Here is a 19,309-nt window from a genome sequence, read left to right as displayed (position 1 = left end):
TTTTTTATATATTACAACATGATGTGACTAATTTTAAGTTTTGTTCCCACTGTGACCTTCGACCCCTCGTGGGAACCACAAGGGGCATAGAAAACAATGGCACCAATCAAATTTGTATCATATCAGCTTTATACAAAAACATTGGTTCCACTAATGGAGGAATATATAATCCCAAACTCATAACGCATTGTACTAAAAGTGTCGTTGTGGCATTCCTCAAGGATCTATCTTGGGACCGCTTTTATTCATAATGTACATAAATGATTTACCAAATTGTGTTTCCAACGCAACCACTGTAAGCATGTATGCGGATAATACCACAATGTAAACTATTTGCAAAGATGTAAATGAACCGTGTTCTTAATAATGATCTTTCTAATGTAAACAGCTGGCTTGCACGCAATAAATTTAGTTTTAACGTAAGTAAAACAGAGCACAATAATATATAATCCCAAACTCAAAACGCATTGTACTAAAAGTGTCATTGTGGCATTCCCCAAGGATCTATCTTGGGACCGCTTTTATTCATAATGTACAAAAATGATTTACCAAATTGTGTTTCCAACGCAACCACTGTAAGCATGTATGCGGATAATACCACAATGTACACTATTTGCAAAGATGTGAATGAACCGCGTTCTTAATAATGATCTTTCTAATGTAAACAGCTGGCTTGCACGCAATAAATTAAGTCTTAACGTAAGTAAAACAGAGCTTATGATACTCGGCACGAAGCAGAGATTGGCCAAAATAATCTGTCATGAAATCAATACGTTGATCATATCGATATTGACAAAAAATCTCGTTCTAGTCTGTATATGCTCAATAAGGCGAAACGTTTGTATAATAATATGTTGTGTAGTGCTATTCGGGCACCACTACCGTGATGTTATCTGGGGAACGTGCAATATACAGCCTGTCTCAAAAAAAATTGTGCGAGTGAAAAGCGCCCTATTTGGCAATTAGAAAATACCGTTGTGACATGATGCTTACATCAACGTCAATTGCATAGTCTTAGCTCTCAAATCCCGTTTGTTCTGTTCAATGTGCTCTTTTTAATCTCGAGATATGTTTAGTTAACAACGAAAGGGTAAAATCACAATTGTGCCACTTTTACTAGGGAATAGGGCTGTACATGTAAATCAATGATAGCTGATGTTGATGCGTCTAATGCCCTCCTCCCTTCGGGGCTCGTGCATTAGACGCGTCAACACCAGCGTGCGTGCATTATTTTGTCTAATTTCATTAATTTGTCAAATTTCATGAACTTGTCAAAGTTCATTAACCTATAAGTGTGCAATATTTGTTTGTCTTTTAACATGTCTTGAATGACAAAGAAAACAGTATTTACCATGGTAAAATCATTGACATGCACATGTATTTAATTTGAAATATTTATTTATCGTTTAATTTGTCGTAAGTGCAAAAAGAGAATCATTATACCTTTATCATGATAAAACCCTAAAAACAATTTTGTATTGTTGTGTAATTGATGCATTCTTTTGATTTCAAGAAGGAACTCTTGATAAACTTGATGCTATTGTTGATTTTCATGTACATGTACAGCCCTCTTCCTTAGTAAAAGTGGCACAATTGTGATTTTACCCTTTCGTTGTTAAGTAAGCATATCTCAAGATTAAAACAAGCAAATTGAACAGACTAAACGGCATTTGAGAGCTAAGATTATGCCCTTGACGTTGATGTAAGCACTATGTCACAACGGTATTTTGTAATTGCCACAGAGGGCGCTTTCACTTGCACAATTTTTTTTGAGACAGGCTGTATATTTACATCAAAAAGTACACAAGCAGCAAAGCAGGACTGCTAAGATCATTACATGTAGTACGAGGTTCGAATCAAGCACTGAGGCCTTAAATGCACTTAACTGGAAGAACGTTGAAGAAAGGTATGATCAATTCCATCCTGTCACAACTATGTTCAAAACCATGAATGACAATGTAATTAGGTGCTTTTTATAGGTTTAATATCAAAGATTCTGGATACAGGTTACGGGGACACAAGAAACTAAGCGTCTCCAAACCTAAAACGGTTAAAAAAGTGGTCCATCTCATATTGTGGTACCACCGTATGGAATTATCTACCTGATGAATTAAAAAAACGGCTAGGTCATATCGATCCCATCGTGCCCTAGTATTCATCATAAAGCACTGTATAGTCCAGGCCCTGTCCTACAGACCCGTATACATTTTTCAAAGAGGAAAGTTTGAAAGTTGATTCGAGTAGGGTATGCATAGGTCTTCCAAATTCTACTAGGTGGAAAATTCCAAACCCGGGCAAACTCTGTATATGGCCATTTTTCACAATGGCCGCCAAAATGCACTTTTGAACCAGGTAAAATGACAATAACTCTGAAACTACTTGACCTAGAGGGGTGATAGAGGTGTCTATCCCCACTAAATCAAGGCTGTCTAATTAAATGAAGGGGGTTTCATGGATGTCTGAGGTCCAGGACACCTGACATCCAAGATGGCCGCCCATAGCAACCATAAATCATCATATTATAGCCAGGTGAAATGACAATAATTCGGAATCTGCTTGACCTACAAGGGTCATTGAGGTGTATATCCCCACTAAATCAAGGCTGGCTGAGTGAATGAAGGAGGTTTCATGGATGTCTGAGATCTAGGACAACTGAAATCCAAGATGGCCGCCCGTAGCAACCATAATCATCATATTATCCAGATGAATTGACACTAATTCGGAATATGCTTGACCTACAAGGGTCATTGAGGTCTCTATCCCTACTAAATCAAGACTGCATTGAATGAAGAGGGTGTCGTGGTTGTCTGATCTCTAGGACACCCACAATCTAAGATGGCCGCAAAGAGTAACCATATAATATTCACATTAACCAGGTGAAATGACAATATCTCGGTAACTATTTAATCTAGGAGCCATTAAGGTGTGTAACTTCGCTAAATCAAGTCACACCAAATCCGGATGGCAGTCATAGCAACCACTATAAACCAAATGAAATGTCATCAATTAGAACCTATGTACCTTGATAATCAAGGCTAGTTTCCAAGGTTTTCTGAGGTCTTGGGCACCTAAAATACAAGATGGCTACCCATAGCAACCACATGCATATTTCCACAGTTATAACTCTTGCAAACGATTTGACTCAGGGTATAGGTACATGAAGTGTTGCCCACTTAACCAATGTTACGTTATTGATTGTTAATTTTGTCTGTTAATGTTACAGGTGAGTAGAGATTGACAGACATGACAGAGGAAAAGGAAGAAAGCACATCTGAGATCGATGGACTTAATTTCCTTATTCCCAAGCCTGCTCATACTCCTCCAGACCCTGAAAAATGTATCATTTGTCAAAAAAAGAGCAAGAAATCACAGTCACTTCAGAGTGGTGAAACTGGTAGGAAACGTGACGAGCATTGACGAGAGAAAGCTGAACTCAATGATGATGTTCTCAAAAAGCTTAAGGTTCTTGGACCTAATTATACTTTCAAGTACCATAACATGATTGCATGTTATAAAAGGTATATACAAATACACGAAACGTCCACATACCACAAGAGGAACCTCAGGTAGATGAGGGTCCTTAAGCCCACCTCATGCCAGCCACGCGCAGCACCGTCGTTCCCCGTCCAGGGCCTAGTAGCCAAACCAAACCTATTTATTTAATAAACTGTGCGATATGTTGCTCTGATAGGGTACGAGTAAAAGAAACATATGGGTGCAGGAGAAATTTCGAATTTGTAATAGAGAAATTGCATTGAAGTTTTTGGAAGCAATATGTAGGAAAGATGACGTCTTTATCAGATGCGCAGACTTGGCTACTCCTGAAGATGTATAATGCTGCTGACATTTATTGTCATAATAAATGTTTTAAACAATATGTTACTTTATCAAATCAGGAAGAAAATGATGCAAGTCAAAATTCCCAACCTAACTCTAAACGTAATTCGTTTATGGAAGCTTTGTCTCACTTAGATCCACTTATTAAAGATGGGTATGGGTTTACCATTTCTGAAATAAAGAGATTTCATGTTGAGTTTAGGAAAGCATGATATCGGACAGATATACAATAGAGATGATAAGAAATTTATTGTGGAACACTATGGTGACAAGATAAGGTTCTGTCCTAGTCACCGTGTCAATGAACATGAAATGTGTTTTTTTTATCAGACATTAGCGTATTAGAAATTGCTGCCAAAATGAGAGACATCAATGTTGTTAAGTCGTGTGGGAAATTCTCAGAGACGCATATACACGTCCTCTATTACAAATTTGAATTTTTTTCTCGCACCCTTGTTTCTTTTATTCGTACCCTATCAGAGCAACATATCGCACATTTAATGTAAATATGCTTGGTTTGGGTGCTAGGCTCTGGACGGAGAACGACGGTGCTGCGCGTGGCTGGCATGTGGTGGGCTTCAGGACCCTCATCTACCTGAGGTTCCTCACGGCCGTTTTTAACGTCTACTTTTATCGAAAACAACGAAAACTGAGGGGTAAACTATTAGTCTCGTATATACGTTTGTGGCGTGTCAGACGCCTACACAGCGAATGCCCACCGTTACTGATGAGTACGTTGAAGATATGGACTCGTAATACATATTACGCTTTAAGCTTACTGAAAGTTAAGTTTTAAGCTTACTGAAAGTTAAGTTTTAAGCTTACTGAAAGTGAAGTTTTTAGCTTCCTTAAAATCCCATTAGATCATGGTTATATAATAGTTAAAGTGTCCAATACCTTCAATTTAACAATAATTTTGTCTCTAAGCTAAAGCAATTAATGTAAGTTTAATATATTGAATCTATTCCAAAGTGAAAGTCCGATTCTTGAAGACCCGGTCAGTGGCCCGAATGTAGACGGGTGGAAAAATTCGGTCTTTTTTTCACCAAAACATAAACTGTGACGGTGAATCTGAACATACCGGTACGCTATTTTAGCCTATTTAACATCGTAAAGAAGTACGACACAGCAAAATGTACAATTTACTCCAGATTTTAGGCCCCGTAAAAATAAGTTACCTAGCTGGTTAAAATAGACTAAAACTTATCGTGTATTGTTGCGTACATAATTGGTCTTTCGTAGGAGCTTAATGATGAAATCGGAACATACCGGTATGTTATTTCAGCATCGTAAAGTACTACGGAACCCAGTACAGAACAAGACATTAGACAATGTAGCATTTTATCGGGAATAGAGCATTTAGTTACGTAGCTGGTTGAAACAATCTAAAACTCATCGCGTAGCGTTACATTTGTAACACGGACCAAATTGGTCCTTTGAAAGAGTGCGACGATGATATCGGAACATACCGATACACTATTTCACTACGGAACCCGTAAATTGCTACGGAACCCGTAAATTACTACGGAACCCGTAAATTGCTACGCAAACCGTAAATTGCTACGGAACCCGTAAATTGCTACGGAACCCGTAGATTGCTACGGAACCCGTAAATTGCTACGTAACCCGTAAATAACTACGGAACCCGGTACAACAAATTATATGTAATGTAGAATTTTATCGGAAATTTTGGCCCGTAGAGTATTTAGTTACGTAGCTGGTTGAAACAAGCTGAAACTCATCGCGTAGCGTTACATTTGTAAATCGGACCAAATTGGTTCTTCGGAAGAGTGCGACGATGATATCAGAACATACCAATACACTATTTCGGCATCGTAAAGAACTACGGAAGGACAAAATATAAAAATGGAGAATTTATCGAGATTGGTAAAAACAAGCGAAAAGTCATAGCGTATCGTTACGTATCTCACACGAACCAAATTAATGCTTCGTAAGGGTTTGACAACAAAATCGCAACTCACAATGATTTCAGTCGGCGCACACACACTACATGTTATACTTTTGGGTTTCTATGTAGAGTTTATATGTACATGTACTGTATGTACTGTAGTACAGTATAGTGGCTATAGTGCGTGTATTATCAGTACATGTCATATCATTTCTGCAAAGTATATGGACTGTGACACTGTTATGCTCGCACAAATTATTATCATTAGCATCTGTTTTACTTGTAAATAAAACGAGGATGATTATTAAGTGTTTTTATGTTCCAATATTCTGACTAAAATACGCTATAACGTACGGTATACGTATGATTCGCATTTTGTGCAGTGAATTTAGTGATGGTGTACGGACATAAGTTGTCTATTATCAAGCATCTAAGGAGTGTGAACGGTAACTCTTGGATAGCATTTTTATCTAAAGCTTCTGGTTTACTTGAAAAAATTAATAAAATATAATTGGGAGTGTTTTTGTGGGTCTATTCTAGTGATCAAAATGGGCTATTTTCAACTTCGAAAGGACATTTCGTCGCCATTATCGGCGACCGATTACATTCGGTAACTATGTAGGGTTGGGCGGTATGGGAATTTTGAGTCAACAGTACCGCTATACTTTGTGTGCTAATTGGTATCGGTAGTTTTAAATTATAACTCTTTGTATCGCCCAACACCACTTAAACCAAATAAGACTCCTTAAGTCAAAACTGAGGGCGCTCTAGATAAAAGTTGACATCACGCATAGGCGGCGAACGGCCGTGTCCTCTGGTGGTATGGGGACTTTCGTGTATCTGTGTACCCGTTGTAACATGCATTAGTGTTATGGTACTTGAATGTACAGTTAGGTCCAAGAACCTTTTGTAAACATCATCATCTTCGAGTTCAGCTACCCCTTGTACACGTTTCCTACCAGTTTCACCACTCTGAAGTGACTGGAGGAGCAGGGGCATGTCAATCTCTCCTCACCTGTAACTTTAACAAACAAAAGTTAACAATCAATAACGTAACATTGTTTAAGAGGGGGAACATTTCATGTACCATCCAGTCAAATTATTTGCAAGAGTTATAACTGTGGAAATATGCATGTGGTTGCTAGGGTAACCGCACCCTTGTTTATTTTACTCGTACCCTGTCAGAGCAACATATCGCACAGTTAATAGGTTTGGTTTGGCTACTAGGCCCTGGCCGGGGAACGACGGTGCTGCGCGTGACTGACACACAGTGTCATCGCTCCGATATCTCCATGGCAGAAATCGCCATGGTAGATTGAATCCACCGCCACACATGGCCATTATACATATCGATCTGTTAAATATAATAGGCCTAAGGACATCTGACTAAGGCTACTGACAATAGCGCCGATTAGCTCGGTGACTCACCTCGCTGTGTGTAAGTCAAGCATGGTATGCCATAGGTCGTATTCTTTTAGACAACCTTCACGATTGGCCTATACACTGCGCTATATAATTCGGCACATATAAATCAGAATTATTGCGGAATTATTGGCAGTTTTTGACTCAAGACGCAAGCTACTGTCTCAAAGCGCAAGCTAACGACTATCATATCTGTTCAAAATATATATTCATGTGCAAGGAACCACATCTGGTTTCTTTATACGAAATCATTTACGGGAGATATTCATCATTTTCTAACCCGGTATCCGAAGATTTTCGTCTGATATCAAAATCGTGCATAGCAATTCACGTGTATCGATCCGTGTATTCATTTTAGTGTCTCTGCTGCACCAAATAATTATTAGCCAGACGATGTCAGCGTGTGACACGAGGTGGGCTTAAGGACCTGCATACATCAGAGGTTCCTCTGGTGGTATGTGGACGTTTCGTGTATTTGTATATACCTTTATAACATGCAATCATGTTATGATACTTGAATGTATAATCAGGTCCAAGAACCTTAAGCTTTTTGGGAACATCATCGTCTTTGAGTTCAGCTACCTCTCGTCACTGCTCGTGTACGTTTCCTACCAGTTTCACCACTCTGAAGTGATTGCGATTTCTTACTCTTCTTTTGACAAATGATACATTTTTCAGTGTCTGGAGGAGCATGAGCAGGCTTGGGAATAAGGAGATCCAAGACCTCAGATAACCATGGAAACTAGCCTTGATTTTCATAGGTAAATAGGTTCTAATTGATGACATTTCATTTGGTTTATAGTGGTTGCTATGACTGCCATCTGGATTTGGTGTGACTTGATTTAGCGAAGTTACACACCTTAATTGCTCTTCTAGATTAAATAGTTACCGAGATATTGTCATTTCACCTGGTTAATGTGAATATTATATGATAACTATGGACAGCCATCTTAGATTTTGGGTGTCCTAGACATCGGACAACCACGACACCCTCTTCATTCAATTAGACAGTCTTGATTTAGTAGAGATAGAGACCTCAATGACCCTTGTAGGTCAAGCAGATTCCGAATTATTGTCATTTCATCTGGCTAATATGATGATTTATGGTTGCTACGGGCGGCCATCTTGGATTTCAGGTGTCATAGACCTCAGACATCCATGAAACCCCCTTCATTCACTCAGTCAGTCTTGATTTAGTGGGGATATACACCTCAATAACCCTTGTAGGTCAGGCAGATTCCGAATTATTGTCATTTCACCTGGCTAATTTGATGATTTATGGTTGCTATGGGCGGCCATCTTAGATTTTAGGTGTCCTGGACCTCAGATATTCATGAAACCCCCTTCATTCACTCAGCCAGCCTTGATTTAGTGGGGATAGACACCCCAATGACCCTTGTAGGTCAAGCGGATTCCGAATTATTGTCATTTCACCTGGCTAATATGATGATTTATGGCTGCTATGGGCGGCCATCTTGGATTTCAGGTGTCCTGAACCTCAGAAATCCATGAAACGCCCTTGATTCAATCAGACAGCCTTGATTTAGTGGGGATAGACACCTCAATCACCCCTCTAGGTCAAGTAGTTTCAGAGTTATTGTCATTTTACCTGGTTCATAAGTACATTTTGGCGGCCATTTTGAAAAATGGCCATATACAGAGTTTTCCCGGTTTGGAATTTTCCACCTAGTAGAATTTGGAAGACCTATGCATACCCTACTCGGACCAACTTTCAAACTTTCCTCTTTGAAAAATGTATACGGGTCTGTAGGACAGGGCCAGGACTAATATATTGGTAATTCCCGAAAGCCTAGTAACGAAATATATACAAATGTCGGATGATGACCGTTAACCCCCTGAGCACTACCTGCAGATCAAACATTGCCTCTGATCGTCAATTACATGATATCTTCACTTTAATCACCAATCAGAATGGAGATATGCAAATAATTCACCCCAATGTTTTTGCGTGGTGAAATTATTCTGACAATGTTGCCGATTGGTCCAATTGGTAATGAAAACTTCTTTTTGGCCAATCGGCAGGTAGTTCTCATGGGGTTAAGCACCGGGGTTAAGCATATTAAGTACGAGGCAAAAAACAACTTTTCTAGGTTTCGTATCGCTTTAACAATGATTTAAACTTAACTTTTAATCCGTTTTGTGACCCAAAAGTGCACAACTAAAACTACCAGGCACGCAAGTTATCATTACCGGCATTCGCCTCAAAAAAGTGATCGTAAACATATGTTTATGTTTAAAATCGCTCAACAACAGTATATCACGAGTGCAAGATTAATTACATATTTAATGAACATTAATGTCACTATAATCCGTGGAATCAGTACAACATGATTGCAAATACTACATGGTGATGATCAATTGCACACGATCTACGAGGTTAATAATATTCTAGGTCATATAAGATGAATAACATTCAAAGTACTTAAACAAAACATGTGTCGTTATTTCTGCATTCTTTGAAAGAGTAATGATTTTATGTGTGTTTATGATTCAAAACAAATTAACGAGTCTGTCTTTTAATGGATATTGAACATTCCATACGTATTTGTTTTATGTTTTTCATTAATGTAAAAAACATGTGGTGACATTTGGAATTAAACACAATTAAATCTCTCAAATTATATCAACCTCTAATTGCCCTTTTTCATACCATGCTCCTCAAATCTGGATTCTTGTACTTCACACAAAGTTTTCTCGTCACCCCTTAAGGTTAGCGTGTGTGGTGTGTGTGTTTCCGGGGGGGGGGGGTGTTGGGGGGGGGTGGTGGTGTGTATATACAAATCTGTGGGGTGCGTTGTTGGGCTAGGGAGAGGGTTACGGTTATTATTCTTTCTTTCTTTCTTTCTTTCTTTCTTTCTTTCTTTCTTTCTTTCTTTTTCTTTCTTTCTTTCTTTCTTTCTTTCTTTCTTTCTTTCTTTCTTTCTTTCTTTCTTTCTTTCTTTCTTTCTTTCTTTCTTTCTTTCTTTCTTTCTTTTTCTTCCTTCCTTTTCCAATAGTAATGTTTGATAACTGTAGCTCATGTTAGGACGTCATGTAATATTTGCGGCCCAGTCAGCAGTGGAAAAAAGCATTCGCTGTGAATACATCTATATCGAGGGTTCCGTGCAGCAAAACTCCTTTTTCATTTGCTTACCACTGCTTACTTGGGTAGCGTTGTCTACGAATGCAATCGTACTGATGAATAAATTACCAACGAGCCCTCGATTTGTAAACATATGTGATATCACGCCTGCCAAAATCGGTAAATACTGTAAATTAGATTTTTGACTTAGTCTAGTCATGTGGTACATATTTTGACGTGGTGTGATTCTGAACTCAGTTAATCTATTCTTAATGTTGCGAACCAATCAGCAGAGAAATAAAGCATAAATACATTTATTTTAGGAACCTTGTTGCTATACAAGCTATACAGAAGGTTCAGTGTCACATCATGTGAACAGCTGCCAAAATTACTATTTAGATTTCTGGCCTTTTCTGGTACTCTATATTATTAAATCATACACAATATATAACGTGGAAAAGAAACTTGGCGCGCTTTCCAGGTTTAGGAATTACTATAGACATTATAATGCTGTAGGAAATTGGTGGACACCGAAAATATACAGAGTCGATTTTCGATGACATTCGCAGTCAGTATTTAATCTGGAAGGAATTGAACCAAGAACAAACCTGCAGAATCAGAGGTATGTTCCTGTGATGAACACTTGATTTCTATTTTTAAATAGAAATCAAGTGTTCATCAAGCTTAAAAGCTTCATAACCAACACGTGTTCCACTTTGTGGTTGCAGTCAAGTTAGCTCAATCGATAAGGCGTTCGACTATGGAGCTAGAGGTTGCGGGTTCGAACCCTGGCGGTGCCTAGTACGCTCTCGTGAAAAAAATTGAGTTAGCTTGAAATTCCCCTGGACAAGAAACTAACTGCTAATTGTCTCGTTGTAACCCGTACGAAACTCGGGGAGCTGATCCTGGTTGCGACGGTTATTTGTGGAATGTCTAGGGTGTAGCTCTTAAAGCAGCAAAGTCCCTGATCTGTTTATGGTTTATGGAATGATGTGGGCCGTAGTGGTCAGCGACAACATGTAAAGTGTGCTGAGGCTTGTGGATCAACGTCTAGGCGTTGTGCCTGTGCGTAGCGCACTATAAATCACTGCGCTTTTTTTTTCATGTATATCTTGATCATACTCCTGATGGTGTATAAATCTATAAAATTATAGAATGTTTGTATAGTGTTGGTGAAATAAAGAGCACTTTGATGACATGATGAGCCAGATATTTAATGTGTGCCACAACTAAAAATAACTAAATACTTGGTGTGATTGAGGAGTAAATCAGCTATTATATAGCCTACTTTTTTTACTATTTTGACAATTGACCACACCGTTCTTGAAATATGAGCATTTTACGAAACGCCCTCATTTTCAAACCTTTTCACAGATTCAAATATCAATCAATGATCTATATATAGTGTAGTCAGAGTGCTAAGACCATCTTGATTTAATAATTCGCCTCAAAACCCCCGCGCGCGTAAGTAAAATCGCTAGTTTTTTCGCGTTATTCCCGCTGGATTGAGAAAATTTCCGTTTTTATCAGACGTAAACATATCCCAAAGCGTAAATCTCAATAAAAAAACTCTTTATCTTAACCACAGTACAACCTCCATGAGAGATGAAAAGGTGATCTATTCTTGTTACAGATACACAAATTAAAGTAAAACAAATATTAAAAAATTAATTAAAACCGCATTCCGTACTAGGTTTTTATCTTGAGAAGGGCTTTGAGACGAATTATTAAGATTAAGATGCATGGCCTAATCACCGGGCATCATCAGCGCATGACGCGCCTGCTGTCATTGGGGTATGACTCCGTGGAAAGGCCTGAAAATGAGGGAGTTCGTCGGCTGTATTCCATAGTGGCGTATAGTGATTTTTGGTCATTTTTTTGAAAATTGGCACATATGTTTTTAATGATGTTCTCTTTCATTTTTTCTAAGTCTCATCAGTCATAATTAGCTAATTAATTAGTAATTAATTAATTAAATGTGGCGTATAGTTACAAAGTGACATTTTTGTATTCCATAGTGGCGTATCGACCATACGCCACTTTTTATACACATTTTATAATTATGAAATATCGGCAAAAATGAAAAACTTCGTATGTCATAGTGGCGTACACGTATCGGACCTATACGCCACTATGGAATACGAACGACGAAAAGTAACGCCATAGGGATTACACAGCGACCGAGGTGGCGTACGGTTAACGTTAGGTTAGGGTATTGCGTTTTGTTTGTTTTCCATAGTGACGTATAGTTTTATTTTCAGTTTGCCAGCAATAGTATGTATTTATTTCTTTTGAAAAATATATAACAATAAAATCTATTTAGTTTACTACAGAAATTTCACATCATTTACAAAATATAATGAATGTCTGATTTACACAACTCGATTTTAAATTGGCATTTCTTCAAACCCGATTTTCTCGAAAAGTTGTTTATTCGCGGCGCCCCACTATACGCCACTATGGAATACAGACGACGAGTTTTGTAAAATTCTTTTATTTCAAAAATCGTCAATTGTCAATATTCAAAAAGTATGTCACAGCTGATATTGTTCGTCAACATCACTAGTTATTCACATTTACGCTTGGTTTATACGTTAAAGTACCCAAAAACTTCCCGACGTTACAGTTCTTTCAGGGACACCCTGTAATAGTGTTAAAACCGGCCTATTTTATCATGTTTATGTAGAGTATAATTTCGTCCACGTCTACTTGCTTTAAGGGAAGGGGTATGAACGTTTGTATAGTATTTATTGTGGGACATTAGAGCACATCAGACATATCGAATTGCATTCCTTCTGATATCAAATAATTTAGATTTTTTGAAATTCGCAATGTAATACACATTCTATGGCAAATCATTAAAAATGGATATTTTTGATATTTAACAGTACTCGTAAACTTTATAAATCTGATGATTTATACTTAAAGTGTATGTAGGTGGGATGAAAAGCCGACGATCAATTAAAAATGTTGACCTTTCGTATTGAAGATATGGATTTTTTTCCCCAAAACACCAAAAACAATTAGGTCTTTTGGGAAAAAAATTCCATATCTTCAATATGAAAGGTCAAAATTTTCAATTGATCGTCGGCTTTTCCTCCTAGCTTCATACACTTTAAGAATATATCATTAGATTTATAAAATTTACTTCGAGGACTGTTATATATCAATAATTTGAAAAATATCAAATTTTAATAATTTGTCATAAAATTATTATATCGTGAGTTTCAAAAAATGAAAATTATTTGATATCAGAAAGACATGCTTCGTATTCAGAATGCAATTTCATACGTCTGAGGTGCTCTCATGTCCCACAAAAAATACTGTCGAAACGCTCAAAACGCTCATTCCGGATCCCTTAATATACGATAGTACAATATTTGATTTTGTTCATTCACCTTACAGATCAACATGATTCAGCTTTTGTATTTCGTTCTGCTGATAGTTGCAGCTTACGCTCAAACGAATCCAGTAGAAACAATTAAGATGGGACGCATCAAGGGAAAACGCATTAGTGTTAATGGTAGTACTGAAGTAGACGCCTTCCTCGGCATTCCTTTTGCGGAACCCATCTCTGGAGAAAGAAGGTTTAAATATCCTGTAGCGAAGGCATCATGGAACGGTGTATTCAATGCTAGAGAGTATGGGCATGGATGTTGGCAACCACCCGACCCTAGGATTACAGTTCCCATAAGCGACGACTGCTTGAATCTTAATGTCTGGACACCCTATCCTAGGCCACAGAATGGCGCAGTATTAGTTTATATTCACGGAGGCGCATATGTAATTGGGGCTAGCTCTTGGTCTATTTATGATGGAAAATACTTAGCAGCATTCGAAGAAATGATTATTGTGTCAATGAATTACAGAGTAGGACCATTTGGATTTTTAGCGACTGGAGATTCTAGTGCACCTGGAAATCAAGGACTTTACGATCAAGCCTTAGCGTTACAGTGGGTACAGGATAACATCGCTACCTTTGGAGGAGATCCAAATCAGGTCACGATTTTTGGGCAGAGCGCAGGCGGCGCAAGCGTCTCTCTCCATTTGCTCTCGCCAGTTTCCCAATCGCTTTTTCAGCGCGCGGGAATTATAAGCGCTGGTATTACAGCACCTTGGAATTATATTACTCAAGAGGTAGCTTTAGAACGTGCCAAGATCCTTGCACGGTCTGTAGGATGTTTGAAAGACACAAATGGTAATGTACAATATATTCCAGATATGATTAAATGTCTGCAGGACGTTGATGCAAACGATTTGTGGGCTACAGCTCCGTGGTTTGAAAACTTCTTAGATTTTTACTATGTACCGGTGTATGACGGAATCTTTCTTCCTGAAGATCCCGCTGATGCTCAAGATCAAGGCAGCTTTAAGCAGTGTGAGATTATTGTTGGAAGCACCACCAATGAAGGCAACAACTTCATTGCTATTTACTGAGTTCCTGGATTCACTGAAGGCGGAGAAAGTCTTCTTGATTACGAAGGTTATATTGAAGCGCTGACGTACACTTTTCCGAAATTCCAATCCTTTGGGTTAGATGCCATCGCATTTCAGTATAGACCGTGGAAAACACCCAATAATCAAAGCCTTCTCAGAGATGCAATAGATCTTGCAGTTGGAGACTACTCCTTCACTTGCCCATCAGTCGAGGTGGCTAAAGCGTATGCCAGAGAGGGTAATCAAGTCTACTATTACCGGTTTGAAGAGCGTCCTTCTAACAGTCCATATCCAGAATGGACGGGTGTTAACCATGGTGATGATGTCGCCTATACCTTTGGCATTCCTCTAGACCCGTCATTTGGTTACAGCAGTAGGGAGGGAGAACTAAGTAGGAAGTTGATGAATTTCTGGGCAAATTTTGCAAGAACTGGGTAAGTTATGATATAATACGTTGCACTTCGGGATTATGATTTCTGCATAATAATGAATATCGGATTACTAACCAAGTATATAAATGTCATATATGCGGTCCTAGGTGTCAAAATGAACATGACCCAAAGGTGTCATGCTCTTGCACCCATAATAGAGTCGATATGATACCTTTAGGTAGACACCTGAGGACCCATTGTTTGACACTAGTTTTGGTGTGAAAATGACACCAAATATTTTTTCAATGGGATTGCTTATTCCCATTCTCTCCTCCCCACCCCTCCCCTCCATACCCTCTCCATTTTATCCTCTGTGGATCTCAGAGCAATTCTCTCTGCTCGACAACCCTTGTGATTTTCACAAAAAGTATGTGCACGTCTTTGAAAACAACTCTTGTCTTTTGAAACGCTTTTTGTTCCTTTTAGAAACCCGAATTCCGATACCTCTGACGCGGCTGATCCACTGTATTGGCCACAATATGATGTCGACACCCAGGAATTCTTGGTAGTGAACGAGTCACTTGCCGATGGAACCGGGACTACAGGTAGTGGGGTAAAGCCTCTGGAATGTGCTTTTTGGAAATATTATCTTCCCGATCTCGTTGAGCAAACAGGTATTATTTTAATAGCTTTTGATTCTGATTAATTTTGATTTTAGACAATTGGGATGAACCAATGCTGCATTCACAAAGCTGTCGCAGGATATTTGCATTTTTTATCCAATTATAACAAATCCAAGATAATAATAATACATATAATAAACCGTAAAATGGCATTACGCGTATGGCAAGCCAAAAGCCCCATTACACAAGCAACACGTTGCTTTCCCAAAGCAACGCGTTGCTTATATACTCAATTCAGGGGCGCCCAAGCCGATATTTTGATTAGCCAATCATATCGGCGCTTTGTAGAGCTGTTGGTTATGTCCAACCCGCCTTAGTGGTACTAGCTGTTACATGTAACAGCATGTTTTGCGTGTATCACACTACTGTACACTCAATTGTAGACCTAAATGCTCAGATTGAGAAATTCCTTGAGCAACAATATTAATTTGTTCATATCATCAAACGAAATCCATTTCAGGAGTAAAATTTCACAGATATTATGAGAACAATATATAAGCTTATAAAGAGTTTCTTGCATGCTTGTGTGTATCCTGTAAGAGTCGCTGTGATTGGTTGTCGCCACAAGACGTAAAGAATGACAACAACGTGTTGTTTGCTAAAGCAACGCGTTGCTTTCAGAAGGCGAAAGCAATGCGTTGCTTTGGGGAAAGCAACGTGTTGCTAAAAGCTATATCTATTGGCTGGCTTAGCAACGCGTTGCTTTCGAAAGCAACGCGTTGTCGCAATACGTAATGGGCTTTTAGCTTGCTATACGCGAGTCACCGTCACGCCGAGGGGCGTTATTTTGAATAAAGGGGGCATTTATTCCAAATTTACGCAAAACCTTAAGCATACACCTAACACTAACCCTTACCCTAACCCTAACCCTAACTCGTAGCATAACCCTAACCTTACTTAATAGCTTGAAGGACGACTGCTAACATAATCTTACTTCGAAAATGTAAGCCTTGGATTTATATGTTCATTGCAGTGTTCAGAATACTGTTACATTCAAGAAATGATCTCACATTATCGTTTTAGTGCCTTTATAGTGCAAATTCTTTTGGTTCTTGGCGTTCTATAAGTGCAAGTGATTGATTGGTTGATTGACATATTGATTGATATTGATTGATTAATTAATACTCGGGAATCGTTATCTTGCGCCATCAGTTTATGGGCATTGCATTAGCGGCTTTATATTCAGTTTTGATATATATACATTATCCTATAATTATCTGAGTTAGCTGCTAGTTACAAACTTGCTTTAGGAACACTACTAATGTTAATATTGTCGAGAGAAATAATTCCATAAAAACGGGTGTCTCAATTAAGCATTCCGATTTTTGTCTCCCACTTCAATGGTCTCTTCCCTTATACCCTTCCTTCTTTTACGTTCCTCATTTAGTCCAGATGTCGACAATTTGTGTGACCAGTTCAATTCTTCTTTTGCCTGTACATAAGAATTTGTAAGCGCTCTTTAAGCAAAGTCATTGTTATTTGAATTAACAACCGTATAATAAAACAGGCGAAACTAGTAACTTTTTGCACAAGATTTGCAATTTAAAGAGAATTGGTCATTGCTCATTAAAATGAAGCTAGTATATCATGTATATGGACAATATAAATTGTGCTCTTTCATTTAATCATATAAAATCTGAAAAATATTGCAAAGATCACTTGAGGTTTTGACTTTTAAAACCTATATTTTGGTCGAAATTTTTGCTTGAATAGGTCGTTTTCAACAGATTGACCACATTCTCCTTGCTATAAACATTGAATTGCGTTATCTCCCAGGCAGCATTACAATTTTGGGCCGGGATTGGTCCAATATTAAAATTTTATTGGCCCATTATTAGATACAATATTATACCAAGATGTTTTGCCCATGGGCCCTGGATTGGCCCAATATTGGCAATATTAAAATTTGCCAATATTGGCCTCGAGTAATAATAATAACATGTGGCCCTTCAAAATGAAGATGATAATGATCAAATATTGTATTTTGATAGTAAAAATTGTTAGGGTTTCAAAACCACGCCTACATTAATGCAACATTAATGCAAAACCAATATTGACCCAATATTTCTCGCCAATATTACGCCAATGCCAATGCCAATGGAAAACCAACATTGATCCAATATACCTTTTCCCAATGTAATGCCAATGATATGATGCCAATGGAAACCAGTATTAACCCAATAACCCAAGATTACACCAATGCCAAGTTGCCAATGGAAAACCAATATTGATCAAATATAAAGTCTGCACAAAAAGAAACTCAGCTGTTATAAATACGCCTATAGATCCAGAACTAATAATTGTTTCCACAATATTTCAACATAGAGAGTAGGATGAATTATTTACACGCATTATGATACCCCATTCGTCAAATGTCGTTCAATATTAACAACACAGTAGTGCTTTTACAGAAAAATACCAGAATTTAAAAGTTGCAGTTTACAGCGATCTATGGTTATAATACCAGCACTGTAAACACGTAAAGCCCGCCATTATCTTTGTGTTTACTTCAAATCAATACAAATAACTGCAACTTTTAAATTGGGGTATTTTACTTTCAAAACACTGCTGTATTGTCAATATTGAACAAAATTTGTCAAATGGGGTATCAAAATGCGCGTAAATAAATCATCCTTCATTTTATGTTAAAATATTGTGAAAACGATGAGTAGGTTTTGAATCTATAGGCGTATTTATAACAGCTGAGTTACTTTTTGTGCAGACTTTATTTTGCCACTGCAAGGCCAATGCTAATAATGCCAATGGAAAACCAATATTAGTCCAATATTTCTTGCCAAGATTTTACCAATGCCAAGTTGCCAATGGAAAACCAATATTGATCCAATATATTTTGCCAATGCAAGGCCAATAATGCTAATAATGCCAATGGAAAACCAATATAGGTCCAAGATTTCTTTCCAAGATTTTACCAATGCCAAGTTGCCAATGAGAAACCAATATTGACCCAATATTGCTTCCCAAGAAAATACCAATGCCAAGATTGCCAATGGCTTTCCAATATTGGGCCAATGTGTGTATGTTGTCTGGCTGTTGACGTAATGAAAAAAGCGGGGTTTTTTTTTGGGGGGGGGAGTGTTAGCTTTCGTTCGATATACAAAAATTCTGATTGGATAAAGGCAACACTTGAGGTTTTGACAAAAACCAATCACAGGTGCATATTTTCCACTCGACACCAGCTAGAACCTCACACAGCTCTTATGATGCTATGCACTCAACCGTGTAGTGTAAACAAACACTGTGCAAAGACAATTCACTGCTTGTTTGGAAGCTCTTGTACGAAATTGTGTGCCCAGGTGTATCGAGCTGAAAACTGTGCATATAGATGCGTCTATAAGAGAATCGTTTTGTAGCCAAACCTTTCCATATACTCCCTATTTGGGTGAGATACCTGAACTTGTTGATAAGAGGCTACTCTGTTGTTTTAACACTGAAAATTAATGATTGACTTTTTACATTTTCCCATTCTCTAATAGGTGGCATCGACACTACCTGATATAGACTGCGTGCTTCGGCCCTCTATCGCAACTACAAATGTGGCAGATAAACC

General features: G+C 38.1%; 1 protein-coding gene across 1 annotated transcript in view; it reads left to right on the top strand.

Moving 5' to 3' along the window:
* The first annotated feature begins 13,659 nt into the window (after window positions 1-13,659).
* Window positions 13,660-19,309, top strand: part of LOC140137029 (cholinesterase-like) — a 53,496-nt gene continuing 47,846 nt past the window's right edge. Inside the window, exons 1-3 of the mRNA XM_072158688.1 lie at window positions 13,660-14,684; window positions 14,805-15,121; window positions 15,545-15,671. Of these exons, the coding sequence (XP_072014789.1) occupies window positions 13,662-14,684; window positions 14,805-15,121; window positions 15,545-15,671 (1,467 nt within the window). The 5' untranslated portion in view covers window positions 13,660-13,661. The remainder of the gene's footprint in view (window positions 14,685-14,804; window positions 15,122-15,544; window positions 15,672-19,309) is intronic.

The sequence above is a fragment of the Amphiura filiformis genome, chromosome 17 (assembly GCF_039555335.1).
Source record: "Amphiura filiformis chromosome 17, Afil_fr2py, whole genome shotgun sequence".
NCBI lineage: Eukaryota > Metazoa > Echinodermata > Ophiuroidea > Amphilepidida > Amphiuridae > Amphiura > Amphiura filiformis.
Note: the sequence above shows the minus strand (reverse complement) of the source record. Positions and strands in the feature narration are given on the sequence as shown.